This window comes from Euprymna scolopes, chromosome 14, assembly GCF_053919585.1.
Source record: "Euprymna scolopes isolate OS-2025 chromosome 14, ASM5391958v1, whole genome shotgun sequence".
Taxonomy (NCBI): domain Eukaryota; kingdom Metazoa; phylum Mollusca; class Cephalopoda; order Sepiida; family Sepiolidae; genus Euprymna; species Euprymna scolopes.
Window position 1 is genome coordinate 47737747 of NC_136495.1, and position 16259 is coordinate 47754005.

The 16259-nt window shown below is 31.6% G+C and overlaps 1 protein-coding gene across 1 annotated transcript in view; it reads right to left on the reverse strand.

Annotated features, from left to right (window-relative positions):
• The window catches only part of LOC145292979 (uncharacterized), a 485581-nt gene that overhangs the window by 275595 nt on the left and 193727 nt on the right, over positions 1 to 16259 (reverse strand). The window contains exons 11-15 of the mRNA XM_080139221.1: positions 14813 to 14914; positions 13803 to 13834; positions 6932 to 7025; positions 2425 to 2516; positions 1613 to 1693 (exon numbers count right to left, since the gene is read on the reverse strand). Of these exons, the coding sequence (XP_079995347.1) occupies positions 1613 to 1693; positions 2425 to 2516; positions 6932 to 7025; positions 13803 to 13834; positions 14813 to 14914 (401 nt within the window). The remainder of the gene's footprint in view (positions 1 to 1612; positions 1694 to 2424; positions 2517 to 6931; positions 7026 to 13802; positions 13835 to 14812; positions 14915 to 16259) is intronic.

Here is a 16259-nt window from a genome sequence, read left to right on the forward strand (position 1 = left end):
AATTATATATATATGGCAGGAGTAGTAGTTGGACAATTAAAAACTAACGATTCATATAAACAAATGAGAGATCATTCATTCCAGACCAGGTAAAATTAATTCTCTGAAGAGAACAGATTGCATAGATTATTAGAGGTATAAAACTTAATGAGTTACTTCCCTTTAGGATTTTCTTTCATGATGCTAATATAATATTTTTGTGCATGGGAGTGAAATCAGTTCACCTATGAATATAAAAGCGAAAATGTATGTATGCATGTATGTATGTATGTATGCATGCATGTTCGCTTTTTGTGTATGCCCAAGAAAAGCTTTTTTTTCAAGAAGCGATCGGTTGACTCACTTCTTAAAACTTTTTATATCATGTCTAAATGATAATATCTACGAGTTAACAACGGGGGTCACCTGTCTATTTAATTTGCTCGACTTTGAAAAGATAAATATTCAACATTTTTTGATCGCCGCATGTGCATTAAGCTTTTTTGTATAATAAAAGCGAAACTAATTCTGGCAGCAGTTTTCCGGAAATGTCCGAAAGCATGGGTCAAATTCTGTTTTCAAGCATGTGTCGAAGCTTTCTAAAGTATGCAGATAGATTAATTTGTCATAAATAATTTAAACATTTTTAAAAATCACTAATATCCTAATTTCAAAAAAAAAAAAAAAAAAAAAAAAAAAAACGGATTTAACTAACAATTGGTTTTATATTTTATTCCATAAACTAAAAAAAATATTTATCTAAAAATAGATGATCAAAAGTTTTGTTGTAAAAAGTTAATATGCAGTTATAATACTTCGTAATTTCTTTTGTTAAAGTTTCAACAGTAATTTTCAGAAACATAAGAGATTTAGTTAACTTGGCCTTATGGACAAGATCAAAGTGTAATATCTGTTCTTCAGATGCTGCACTTCAATTTCTTGTTCTCTGTCAGTGGAGGAGAAATCCTTCACGACTGAGACAATTTTTATTTTTGTTCCTTTTCTCCACGTTAAAAAACGATCCTGGTGTCTAACTCTGTCCCGTGGGGAGGCATTGTAAATAGGAACAGAAGAGATTTAGTTCTTAAGAACCTAATCTGTGCACATTTACATATAAACCATACACACACTCTCTTGTTCTAATTTATGAAGTTTTAAAAATCAAAATGATTGTCATGACTGTGTTGATAAAAAGAATGTGGAAATTAATTTAAAAATAGATTTAGATTTGAGCATTTAGCAAGATTATCAGTTCACTATGTTGTAAAATCTCCCATGTTCTCTCTGCACAGAAAATGCTAAACGGAAGTAACTCATTATGTTTGATACCGTTATTAGTTGATATAAGAAAAATGTACAACTTTTAAAAAGATAATAAAATTATTGAATTTATCATTCAATTTTGAAAAATGTTCCTTGGATTTTACAACAAGTATACAAGGTATGTGTTTCCATTGTTTTTTTTGTTTATTTTACACAATGATTCTTTGGTCATTATCCATTTATAAAAATCATAAATTGCATGAATGAGAAAATTGAAAGAAAACTTAATATGATAGCTGATGACGGAGAAAAAAATTTTACTAACAGAAAAAATGATGTTAAGACACAAAAAATGTAAAATTGTTTTTACCTCAAACCGATGAAGTTGTTCATTTTTCCAAGCAGTAATCCGAGATTTTACAGGATATTCATTTCGCAAATGTTCTATTAACTGAAAATAAAAGCATCAAAAAAAAAAATCAATTAAATTTCATGAAATACAACAATTTTAAAAGATATGGGAAAGGGATAAACATCTTTAATAAATGAATATTCAAAGTGTGATGCTTCTTTGTGGCAGTAGCAGAAAGGATTTTCAGCAAAAAATTTTTTTAAGCAGGTGAAAAAGTATTTTTATTTTTATTATATACTAATGAGTCACTGCTTATTAAGTCTAAAGGCTACTGAAGGATAACGGTTTATGACATTGTCAATTGGATGTAGAATAATACTATGAGAGAACTAAAAACAATCGGTGAAAATGACAGGATTCAATTACTTAAGAGGATAGTTTGACAAGAATATATCAATATCAGACTTTAAGACAACTATATTCTAGTCAGCAGGGAAGCAGTCATGTGATATTATGTTCCACAATTAGGAAGTTTTTGGAAAAAGCCATCTTTATGGAAGTTTCATTCTGTTTTTAAGAACGCATAGGAATAAAAGTTCTTTGCAGTGATGCTAAACAGGTATTTGTTGTGATGGTTTTGAAAATGGGAATCAGAAATTGTAGCTGTCTAGCACCTACGCTTTAATGAATACATTCTCCAAAAATTAAATACATAAGTGTTGCCCAGTTGTGTTTTTGAACTATTTTTTTAAAATATTTCTACCCTTTAAATTATAATTTTGGAAGTTAAATTAGTACAGTATCGATTTCAAAATGAGGTGTGAATTTACCTTTTCTTTGTGCTCAACCATTTTCTGTTGAATATTTTTAACAGCTTTCTGCATGGCCAGGACAGACTGAGACTGGGCAATCAGTAGCTGACCTACAAAAAATAAAAAGACAGCAAATTTAAGTTAAATAAAAAGTTTACACACACACACACAAGGTGTACGTAATATTTGTTTGAAATTATTAACTGCTGATTTTAAGCATATTTTTATACTTCCATCATCGTTTTAGTTTTTATTGCAATGGTGACTACATTTCCATTCCCCCCCCCCAGAATAATTACTTATAGGAAAAACATTGAGTTCATCTCTGAATCCACTCTGAGAAGACAAATAAAGAATTTCAGACATTTTCACCACCACAAGGTAGGAAGGAGCAAAGAGAAATGAAAAGTTTAGGATTTGATTACAAGGAAAAATTACAGAGAAAATCACATGATCAATGATTTTACATTTTCTTTTTTTTTTTTTTTTTTTTTTTTTTTTGTTTACTGTTATTTCATCCTAAACAAGGCACATTGCCACTTTGTCGTAAGGGAGCTACTATTTGGGACCAAATTTACAAGGATACTATGTAGCGAGTTTAACAGTGAGAGACCCTAAAAGTTCACATTACATTTGAACTTCGCCATGTCAGTACAGTCAGAGAAGCAAAAAAGAGAGAGGGAATTCCAAAGTCTAGTAGTTTGAAAAAAGAAACTATTTGAGTAGAAGGTATCTAGGGATCTCTACAGTGTAAGGGTGGAATTTTGCTACCTGTCTGGTTAGTAAGGGTATTAAAATAGGATACAAAGCCTTGGAGTTCATCAGAGTACATTCCATTAAAATATTTGTAAAACAGCCACAAAGATGCAACATTTTGGTGATGGGACAGAGGTTGGAGTTTGGTTGATAGTGTGGGACCTATTCGATTGAAGACTCTTTTTTGAACCTTGTCCAAAAGTGAGGGATGTGGTAGATGCACCAACTCAAATGTGACAACAATACTTCATGCATGGACGAATGGTGACCTTGTAGAGGTACAGGATACTTTCAGGCGTAAGTAACTTTCTAGCACAGTAAAGAGAGCCCATCTTCTTCACAGCAGCTTTGACAATATCCTCAATGTATTTGTTCCAAGTCATGTTGCCTGTGAATGTTTTCACATATGTGATGGGGGGAAGGGGTTAAAAAAATAAAAAGCAAACAAAGGGGGTATGAAAAGAAATTTACAAAAAGCAAACATTTATCACAGGCAGAAAAATTTTCTGCATAGGTGTATCGTCAAGGTCCCAGTAAGGTTCAAATTGCCTTTTTATTACAAAAAAGGTTGAAACAAGAGACAGCAATTAGTTCGCATGAAACAAGCGGGATGTAAAATAAACACAAGAATCGAACACGATAAAATTGCGGGAAATAACGAGACGGACACTTCCAATTAATATAAAATAAATTTATTAAAGATAGGAAAAGAAAAATTTAACGAGAAAAAACATATATTCAAAATTAATGGGGTTTGGAAATATTTCTAAGCATGTAAACTGAGCGGAAAATCCTGCAAAAGAAAGAAAAGGGATTAACGGCGTAACTGGACTCCATGCGACCATGAGGAAAAATTCAGTCCTCAGTTTGACAGAAAAGGAAACAAAAATTTACACTCAGAATTCTTTTTTTTTGTCTTCTTTTTTTTGTTTGTTTTGTCCTTTTTTTTTTCTTTTCACAACTTATGAGTGACACATTTAGTCTGAGAGGGTTCTCTTATGGGGAAAGAAATTCAAATAATAAATTCACAGATTTTCAATACTTTTTTTTTTCATATCATGTCTGTCGGCATTCGTTTTTGGTTTTCCAAAATAGCTTTTCCGCGGTTCGCCTTTGGCTGGTATATTTTTTTCTTTGACTCTTCCATATTTGAAAATGCGTCATAACACTTAAGGGTTCCAGAGAAAAATGAGTGGACTCTAGTCGGAATGGGTGAGGGGAGGGGTTTCGCCAGCTGCTTTTTTCTTTCTTTGTTTCGCATCTCAATCTAAAAATAGAATTGACGGGGCTGATGAAATATTTTTAGCAGGTTGAATCTTTGATTTTCGAGATCGGTTGGTTGTTTTTGTTTTACGGCATATCAACCCTTTTCTGGTTATTTAATGCCGAATCCAAAGATTTTGAAGAAAAATTTTTAATAGAATATATTTGTTGTTTTCAAGTTGGTTTCTATTTAACCCATAGTTGGGACCCTAAAAGGTACTACCACTCCGGGTCAGAGTGGACCTGGGAGCAATGGTAATTAAAGGGTGGCTCCACATTCCCCAAAGCCCGCAAGCTGGGGCCTCACAACTGGATATAGTTTTAGGTCATATCCAGGACCTTTCAAGATCGGATCACAGTGTAATAACTGTTCTGCTGCCATACTTCACTTTTTCTGTCCTCGGTCAGTGGAAGAGAATTCCTTCAGAATGACTTTAATATTAGGTTTTAAAGGGATAAGAAATTAGTGAATTCTCGCTCAGTTCGAACATACAATCAGATGCTTATCCTATCGCTAACAAAGTAAACGAAAATATTTGATGTCAAGGTGACCGTTTGTAACAATGTTAAACCAAGAAGTTTGAACAAAGAACTCTCAGGTAGGGTGTTATTAGTCATGGCTTCCAGTAGTTGAGAAGGTTTCTTCTAATTACTACAGGAAAGAAGCTTAATCTTGGAAACATTAGATGTTGGCCTACATTTACATTCCCATTCCACTACAGATTGGAGGGTTTCAGCCATTTCCTTAGATATGTGTTCATTTATTTTCCCTTAGAGTCTGTTAAAGAGCATAGTGTCATCAGCAAATATACCCATCTTTGAGACAATTTTATCCAGGAGGTCATTTATGAATATGAGGAATAATAAAGGTCCAAGGAGTGACAATTGTGGCACACCAACATTTATATCATATTGTTTTGACATATGACCATCGAAGACAACCTGGATTTTTCTCTTATCTAAGAAAGATTTAATTATGGTAAATATTTCACCAGTAATACTATAGGATTTGATTTTCATAAGAAAATCATCATGCCAGACCTTGTCAAAGGCCTTAGATATATCCAAGGAAACTGCCTCAGAGATTACAGTTAGGATATCTGTAGTAGAACGGACTTGCCAAAATCCATATTGTCAGTTGGAAAGAAGATTAGTATCTAGGCGGTGGCAGACTAGTGCTTGATTGATTAAGGACTGAAAGATTTTGGCGAGGGTTTATCACTGAAATTCAAGAATTTATTGACAATGAATGTGTGTCATTGCAAAAGAGAAAGGTATATATTAAAACTTCATAAGGTTTATAGTGCATAAGGGCATCTACAATGTTTCATACAAGACGAGAAAAGGATGATTTCTGTCAGAAATAATGCAAGAAAAATGACCAATTCCTATTGAGTTCAAACATTCACGGGAGTCAGACATCTTATCTGATAAGAAAAACTTTATCCAAAACGTCATGCAGACAAAGCTTCCAACAACAGTCAACGTCTTCAGTGTCATCAATAGGGCTGTGACACAGCATATTCCTTTCATTGTTTTGACTCTCGAGTATATATCCGACACAGACACAATTAATCAACTGAGAACCACATCACTATATAAAAACATAAAATATTAACGGATATATACTTGAGAGTCAAAATAATGAAAAGAATATTCTGTTGTCACAACCCTAGTCATCAACAATGAAGGTAACACCCTGCCATCCCACTTCATCCAGGAGAGCCTAAAGCTGAATATAAATGTCTACATCCATGTTTTGAGTGAGATAGTGAAATCCTAAATTAACCAGTTATCTGCAAATAGGCATAATCACATTGACACACATTGGTTTTCGTTAGATCACTGATGTTAAACAAAATTAAGTCTGATCAGCACCAAATGATTGGCCATTTGGGAATACCCGGCACTATATGTAGAAGGATGCTGAGATCTCCCTGCAAGAACTGCAAAAACCTACCATCAGCTCCCTGGTTCAACCCACTTAAAGTGAATGTTTGTTAAACGTGTGGCAGCAAGATTTGGTGCGCTTCCATACTAACCATAAAATGCAAACCTGGCTGTCGAAGAATTTCAACTATAAATCACCTGACATATGACCTCATAGATCACCTGACTACAACCTCCTCAACTTTTTGCGTGACATATGGTGGAATGAGACACCATAAGACCCAACTGACATACAAAGGATGAGTGAAAGACTAAGATCATCAGAGTCTTTGGAAGGGTAAATCTGGAGACAGTAACTAAGGCCAATATGCAATTCTGATTCCACAGTATTAGGGTTGTCATCAATAGACAAAGGTGGTTTCATCAAGTGAAATCAACAGAATAAGTGATCAAAATTTAATGAAGAGATCTCAAAAGTTTTTTCAGACAGTAATCTTGTGAACAAATATCATTTACAACTGTTATCTAGATGATACATTAGTTTTGTGTGTGTATACATGTTGAGAGGGAAGATCAATATAAATTTTTTTTAAAAATTACATAAATTCAAATTTACCGATTCCATGTTGCAAATTTTCCAATTCAATATTATTTTGCACAGCACGATAAACTCTTTGTAGATATTCTTTCATCACAGCAGTTGATACTTCCTGAAATATAATTATTGTAAATGAATAAAAAAATATTTTCAATATACAAACTTAATCTTCACTAAATATGAAAAAAAAACAAGATAATAAAATAATTTTGATTTCATTTGAATTCTTTTTTATTAGTTTTTTTTTCTTTCAAACTTTAAAATACAAAACTAAAAATAAAATTTGAATTTTTTATCTGATATGTAAATGTTCAAAATTTTGTTTAAAACTTCTTTTTTTTATCTACACAATCATGTATTTATAAAAATCAGAGTTTTACAGTTAGGGATGGCTCAGATAATCTATCATTTCCTTCCATTTCTATGAATGTTAAATTAGCTGTGACATTAGGAATATAAGCACAAAATATAAAATATAAATATTCAACATTTAAAAAGCCATCTGTAAATGTGAGAGAGAGACAGAAGAGAAAATTAAGAAAAATAAACAGAATGGAAAACCTGGCTTCAGTGCATGTGAAGTGACTTCACTACTTGTAAAATAACTAGTATCAACCCTATGAATCTGACCACATAGAGAGCTGGTGAGTCTGGGACACTTGCAACATCTTACATACCAAAACATGATGATCATCATCATGACAATGAAGAAAAGGAAAAAATAAATCAACAATAACATATCTGCTGCTGATTTATTATAATTAGAGTGAGCTAGTAGTTCTCTTTTTCTGGATGAAATCATTGATGCAATCATTTTGTTTTTAATAACAAGAGTTTTAAAAGTTATTAATAATGATAAGAGGCAATCATTTGATGTTTAACATTTCTTTCATGTTTTTTACTTTCCTTCTACAACATGAGGTATGCACAATACACCAACTTATTCATAACTGATTTAATTAACATCATCATCCCAAAGTTATTTATGAAAACTACAATCTACTCACCGGATATTATCTATACTCCTATAAATTCGTTTTTCTTTTGTGTGCATTGATATTCATATTAAAAACCCTCTTTTCTATTTATTTAAAAAGAATTGCATTCACTAGCAAAAGATCTAGCTAATTTGCATATTCTTTTAAACATTCATTTTAATTAATTTCCTATTAGTTTTTTTCGGTTTTCTTATGAGATGATCATCTTTAGTTAACTATTACATGTAATTATATTCATGCAGATATTCTACATGATTTATATTTGCATAATATTTGCATAAAAAGTTTACATAAACACAAAATTGTTTCCATATATATTTATGTACACGTATAAATTTTTGTTTAATCTATAAAAGTGAATATGTCTGTGTATCTGTGTGTGTACATTTTCCTATGCAATAACTCTGTCAATTTTCAGTTTACAGACTCGAAATTTGATATACAGGGTACTGAGATTTGGTAAAATCTTTGTAATCCATTTTCGGACAGATATTTGGCTGTTAAGGGGTCAAAGTTCAACGATTCAACCTTTGAGAACTCTACCAAACTCCTCCGCCAATTTTGGATCTAAACACTTGAAATTTTAGATATAGGTCCCTTGGACATGGATCTAACTTAATAACTTGATTTGAGCCCAAAACAATAAATGTTAAGGGGTCATAATAGGGGTCAAAGTTAAAAAAATTGACCGCTTTTTTATGCTCAGCATACACCTTCAAACACCCGAGCAACACCGGGCTGAAATGCTAGTAGTACAAACAAACAAAAGTCTGAAACAGAATTGCAGTAAAATAATCTCATACTGATGTATGAGGTTTAACAGAGAAAAGTTAGGGGAAAATCCAAAAATATGAAGTAAAAAAACAAAAACAAAACAAAAAAAAACCGGGTGGGTATCACTAAGCAAAAAATCCAAGGTGAACAGAGTAATTTAGAAATCGCTAGATTTTGTTAGTTTTTGTTATTTTTATAGTAAAAAACAGACGATTCCATTATTCTTATTTAAGTACTATAGGATGAAATCCTCTGGAAAAAAAAAAAAAAAAAAAAGCTACCTATGGAATCATTAATAAAATTCACAATTCTTTCTGAAATCCAAACTTCAGTCTATGCTTGTCTCACTCATAAATATCCAACAACCTTTGTTTTATGGCTGTTCAATGATAAGCACACATGGATACAACATACAAATTGTCCATAATTCTGACACACTCACACTCTTGACATTGCCCTGATTTTGGCTGCGATGGCCCTCTTTAGTTCAAAAATAGTATAGGGGGTTGTTTTGATAGATGTAACTTTTTAAATAGTCCCATGGATAAACATCAAGGGTTTGGTGTGGTGAGTGTAAATCTCAGTTAGGATGATACATCTTACTGATGAGACTATCACAAAAGTGCCCTCGTCCTACATATTATTGAACAGCAATAAAGAAAAAAATCCTGTTGAACACTCATGACTGAAACGTTATGAAAAAGTCAGGTAGAGAATGAAGTTTACTTGTGCCAAGTAATATTGGATTGTAGAAAAGATTGTGAATTTTATTAATGATTTCATGGGTGGCATTTATTGGGGGGGGGGGGTCCAGATGACAGGAATAAAACATTTAATAGATATTATTAGGAATTTAAATTAAAATACATTCAGACTTAAAACTTCTACCAAAAATAATCTAATTACTCAATGTTGATACCTTTTTTTAATAAACTGACACTCCAGAAAAAGTATACTGCATTTTTTCTTGAATAAATTACGAAAAACGGTTTAGCGACTACAGATGATTCAATCAAAGTTTTAAGGGAGATAATCCGTAATGAAAATTTGAAAGGGAGATAATCCCTAAATCTCTAATAATCTGTTGTTCAAAAGGAAATAAAGACTTATCTGGAAAGTAAAAAAAAAACAAATGTTTTTTGTGGTGCAGTAAAATATCAATGACGATGAACTTTTGTTTAGAAAACACCAAAACAAAACCTAACAAAATGTTCATCCAACTGCAGCTCAAACATATTTCATGAGCTTGAAAACAAATATTTCTCTGATTTATCAAATACTGTGCACAAATCTTTCTCAGCTGTTCATTTTCCTTCTGTCTCACCTTCATTGTATTTCATCTTTTAAAATGGTTGGTAAATGTGAATCTACTTTTCATATATAATTTGTTCATAAATTTTGTTCTTTGGGCATCATGGATATTCAAGATGCACAAGAACAGTTGAAGCCACAAGTGATGTCAAGTGCTATAGTAGAATTTTGATTCAGATTATTTAGAGGAATTCTCACACTGTTTACTAAGCTCAAACCCTGTAGCATCACTGCGCTTGTTTTCACGCATACTTCAACATCCTCCTTGAACCGTCTGACAGTTTTGCGTGGTACTAGTAGAGTTATATGGTTGTGATGTCCTCTTTATGCTTTTGTTTTATTCCTATTTCACCACATATATGGCTGGTTAGCATTTGTAGTTTATAGGTGTTATTTTCTGCATTCAAGGATTTTCCTTTAGATTCTCACTGTTTTCATCAATTCTGTCAATCTTCATTTTGATTCTAATTTCTTATACTCTTTTTTCCCAGGTTTTTCAGGATTGCCTTTAGTTCTTTTACAATTATTGATATTACTTGTATATTAATTTTCTTTGTCTTCCATATTCCTTTCAAATGTCTGGCAAGTTTCTTGTATTTGTTTCGTTTTTCCATTTCCCTGATCTTATGATTTACTTAAATCAGATATGTCCTACAACATAAAAATGGATAAAAATTTGTTTTACATAATTCATGTTGGATCAGTTGTTTTTGAAGTAACCATTTATGCCAGAAAATGTCTCCAAACATTTAATGACACTGACTATTATAATCAAGGTTTTTGCTTTGGTTGAAAGTGAAAATCTGAAATCTGATATAAGTTATGTCTATCTGGACATCTTTGAATATTGTTATCATTTATTAAAAAAATATATAAAATTTATGTGATTAAATTAAGAATTTATAAAAATAAAACATTGGATTTTTTTTTGTTGTTGTTTTATTATGACCAAACGATATGGTAAAAACTGAATTTAACTTTTTAAAGATCCTATTAAAATAAATACTGAAACAAGTTTATTAAAAAGTAGCAGAACCTGTCTACCGGCGTTGCTTGGTGGAAGTATGTCCCCAGCTCTTCCTGTTAAAAAAATAAACAAACTATGGTTGTTAGTGGGAGCTACTGTCAATGCAGTAAAATAGCGAGCACTGGCACCTGTTGCCCAAATGCATGTACCATGCCGAAGTAACAACGTTAGTACGAGGAGCATGCAATAAGTAATGCCCTTGACCCACTTCCCATAGCAGTAGAGCAACGAAACTTGGCACAGTTATTAGTCTTTCTCTACATAGGAACCACCCAGAGTTATGCATTTCTCCCATTGTTTGAAAATTGGAAGAAAAAAAAAAAAAAAAAAAAAAGAAAGGAAAAACTATTATCCACATCTTTTAGTTGTTATTTCATGATGCTTCGGCCAACTATTCCCCTGGCCTTCATCAGGTGGTAACTGCAATGGGATAGGAACTCTGAATCTCCTAACTGTAACCTCAGCAATTACTGCCTTCCATAGTTGTTGTTGTCACACCATGCTTTGGCCAACTAAGCCTCTGGCTGGCTTTGGGTAGGATTGAAACCTGAAACTGCTATCTTCAGACAATGCTCACCTGGAACTACAGTAATGGCTGAGAATGCAGTTAGGAGATTTGGAATTCTTATCTCATTGTGGTTACCACCTGATGAAGGGCAGAGGAATAGTTGGCCAAAACCTTGTGTGAAATAACAACTAAAAAGATGAGGATAATAGTCCGCAATAAATAAATTAATAAATGAATAAATAAATAATACTCATCTCAATAAATATTCCAATTAATTAAAGGAAAGAGTTTAAAAGGAAAAGAAAAGAAAGAGAAGAGTATCACTGCACTTCTTCAAGTAACAAGTCTTGTGAAAAAGAAAAAAAAATGAATAATTCCAGGCTGGAATTTATTTGTAAGTCTCTGGAAACGGTCCTCGCGTTTTGTCAGGAAAACCGGCTGCTGGCAATGGAGAAGAAGTCATAAAAAAATAAAGGCATTTTTTTTACGACCTGCCCTAGTGTAGTATAAACACCCCCAACCTCTCCATGTTAAGAACGGCTTTTGAAATAAACACCCCCAACCTTGGAAGCTATTCTTAATATGGAGAGGTTAGGGGTGTTTATTCTGAAAGCCGTTCTTAACATTCACCTTAATCTGATGACATTTATAGGTTTTCGGGTAATTTGTAAATGAATAACACATGTAAAAATGTAAAATGCGTTGTTTGACTGGTCGTTGGAAAGCATAAAGTTATTGCATATAAACTAATTGTTGATGGCAATTTTACATGTGTTATTCTTTATCATAATATCGGAAAACCTATAAATGTCATTGCATGGAAAAGATAAAGTAATTAATAAATAAACTTCCATATCTCTTGTAATTTGCTTTCTTTGTTTGTTTTCTTTTTTTAGGAGAAATCTTAACATAAAAGGCACAAATATTTGGGAGTTAAACTCTTCAATATATATATATATATATATATATATGAAATGCGGGTACTTCTGCAGTTTAAATCTTGTTTTTCTGCAAGTTTTGCTCGGCAAATGATGAAAATCGTCGAATTATACCAAGTGAATGGAAGTCAATATAAAAATGAACAACCTACCATAATAAATTCATAAATTTTACTGTTTTATTTTTTTTTTTTCACTAGCAGCTGTTTTTTTTTTTTAAAGTTTTGTTTCTTTTAATTATTGAACAAATATATTTTTTGTTTTATTTGTGTAGGGAAAGCTATTTTGGTATTTTTTATGGCATAACCCAGCATCGTTTTACCTCCCCACCCCAAATGTAAAGCTTTTCTTTTTTTGCCTAATACATTTAAACGGCCTTTAAGGTATTTTTTTATGCCCTAACCCAGCATAGTATAAACACCCCAAACCTCCCCATGTTAAGAACGGGTTTCCAGGTTGGGGGTGTTTATTTTGAAAGTGGTTCTTAAGATGGAGAGGTTTGAGGTGTTTATACAACATTGGGTTAGGTCATAAAAGTGTACCCTCTTTTCTTATTTTTTTTCTTTTTCGAATTTCTTTGCTGTCTGCTTGCTCGTGTCTTATTCACTCAGTATAATCCTGCGGGTTTTCATCGATCGCCGGGCGTTGCTGAGTGAGACGCATGGAAAAATGGGATTTAAACAGTACAAGTGCCTATGTTTCTTAGTGATACATTATTTTAATGTTAGTAAACATTCATTTATAAAGCGAAGAACTTGATTCCAGATTATGAGAATTTTCAGAACTCAGCCAATCAGAATGGATGAACTTTGGAAAGGGAGCCTTTATTATTTATGAATCAGAAATTGGAAAGATTATGTTAGGTCTATGTAAGTATGAGCCAGTTATGGTCGGTGTAATCACAGAATCTGTGGACCATGTAGAATTCATCCCAGTAACAACTGGTAGTGGTGGTAGGACTAAATATTTAGAGAGAAAGATAGGGACTCTTTCCTCTAAAGATATTGTGATGGTGTTGCTCGTAGGATGCAATATAGAATTTCATTATCACGACTGAATGTGTCTAAAATAGTGTTTGCAAGCTACATAAGATAGTGGCTATTAGCCTAGATGTATTGAATTTGTATGTGGTATCTGTTGTTGCAAAACTACGATACTTTAGTCCAAAGGGGAATTCCTGCAGTCATATTATATATGGAGATAATATAATTGGCTACAAAAAAGAAAAAATAATCTGAAAGAGTATAGAGTACAGCACAAGAAAAAGATATTCCCAAGCACATATGTGTATTCATCTATACATAAGCTTCACAATGATAGAAAAAAATCTTACCTCAGTAATATGTTCATTGGAAAAACCTTTGGCTAAAAAAATAAAAAATTATACATATTATTTAAATTAAATATTCAATTAAATTTAAAATATTACATATAGTAAAGCTCTGTTCAAAAATTTAAAATCAATTTGTAAAATAAAATAGTTCATTAAAAAAGAATGCTCACCATCAAGATTAGCTGAAAATTTTCCACTAATCTTGATAGAAAAAAAATGTTTCTTATTTTCTTGAGTGATTATTTTTAATTAGTTTTAGAATAAACATTGGAATTAATGCTTGTCAAATTACAATCTGCAAAAAAATAGAAACATGTTTGCTATTAAGTAAAATGTCGACTTATATTTAATTTTCACAAATGATAATAAATGATGAAAAATGAAAGCATCTGCAAGGTTTCTGTTCCTTTCGCTACATCAAACTAGTTTTCCATTGCAAATTATTGGAAAATAAAAAAGATCTATCTGATCCAATCTGTGACGACATTTCCACACGATGGTTTACAGCATCATGAATTAAGGCATTCTATCCACATCCATCCACAGATGTTTCCTCAGAATACTGCAAGTAGTACCCAGATTTTACAACACAATAGCACCAGCCTTATTACCAACATGGCGCAAGAGATGGGGGAGATCAACTTAGGATTTAGCACATAAGAATCAATAATAATAAATTGATAATCTTGTGAGCTTAGTTGTTTGCATATTGAATGTTTTAGATGATGGGAAGAAGAGTGAATGCGACGAGAAGTGGTGAGATGATGGGAATAGCATAATAGAAGGAAAGTAAAAGAATGAATAAATAAAGAAGCAATTATGGAAATAAGTTGCTGAATCTTATATAAGGTTATCTGAAAATCTGAAACTCTTTAATCATAATCAGAATTTCATAAAAATGACAATGAAGAGTTGTCAACTATTGTTTTCTAAATTGAAATGTTTACAAAAAAAAAAAAAATAGTTCAACATATTTTAGAACTTAAAATCAAACAAAAAAAAAAGTTTACCTTTCAATTCTCGAACCAGTTTTTGCCGATATTGGATATGCCAGCCACGAGATTCCTTTTCAACTATATTGCTCAGAATTGGCAAACAGTTATTGATTAAATCTGAAATTAAAAAAAAAATAACATTTAATTTAAAAATGAAACTTACATTTTTGTGTTCTTCATTCTGTTTAAGAAGTTATGTTTATTTAATATCAAATGGATAAATATTTTAAGTAAAAATGTGGTTGATGGAAATTATGATATTATTAAGCCATCATAGAATTAATTCTCTTTGCCTACAGAACTTTCATGTCATAAAACATTCAATACATGTAACGTGTTTATTGCTAACATTTGCCGCAGTAAATAGCTTTGAAAAATAGGTGCTTGTTAAGATATAGTCAACAAATTGATTTTTTAAATATATCGTTTTAAGCAAAAACAATATTATGTATTTAATTGTCATGTCGAAAATAGTAATATATCCAAAATTATGAAAATTCATCAAGTAGAACAACTGCTATTGCGTTTTTAGTTAAAAAAAAGTCTATTGCAATATAGACAACAAATATTGCAGTCATGAACAAGTAATCTAAAATATTCCTTTTGGAGTTATGTCCCTGCATGTAGACTCCTACAGTCAACTTTATAACGTCTAAGAAAAATGCGATTTTACCCAATTTTCCATAAAAATAACTTTTAACTATAAATAACTTTCTGCTTGACGATTTTTCATAATTTTTGGATATACTACTATTTTCAGCATAACAATTAATCACGGAATATTGTTTTTGCTTAAAACGACATATTTAAACAAACAATCGATCTGTCAACTGTATCTTAACAAACAGTAAAAAATAAATTGTAGCTAAATACTTTACCATATTGTTAAATAACATAGTATAACAACAAATAATAATAAAAAATAAAATTTGATTCGTCAGCTGAAATGGTATTTGGGTCTGACTCCCAGCAACATAACACATTACTCAAACAATGCAAATAAATGCTCCCTTTAGAATTTTTTTGTTTTTCAATTTTTATTTTAACATCTGAAAACATTTTATCCCAATTTTATTTTATGAGCTAGATAGGCATATCTGGCATTGCCCAGGATGAAATGAAGTCATATTAAGTTGTTTGCATATTGTTTAACTTAAGATAAAAAAAATTATTACAGTCCTCAATTTAAAATGAGTTGTCTCTCTTGCTGATTTTTAGTTTTAATATTAAATAATAATGAACTGGGACAAAAGTGTTTCAAATTATTAGCTGGACTAAATAATTTTTTTAAATAAATTACATTTGAATACATTATTATACTGTCAATAACACAGTACAGCAATAACAAATGAAATAGTCTAGTCAGACGCAAAGCTTTAATTGTTAGCTTAAATTCTCTCTGAGTTTAACCTTGAAAATCTCAGAAGATAATTTAATAGATTTAATAAATGTTCATTTAAAA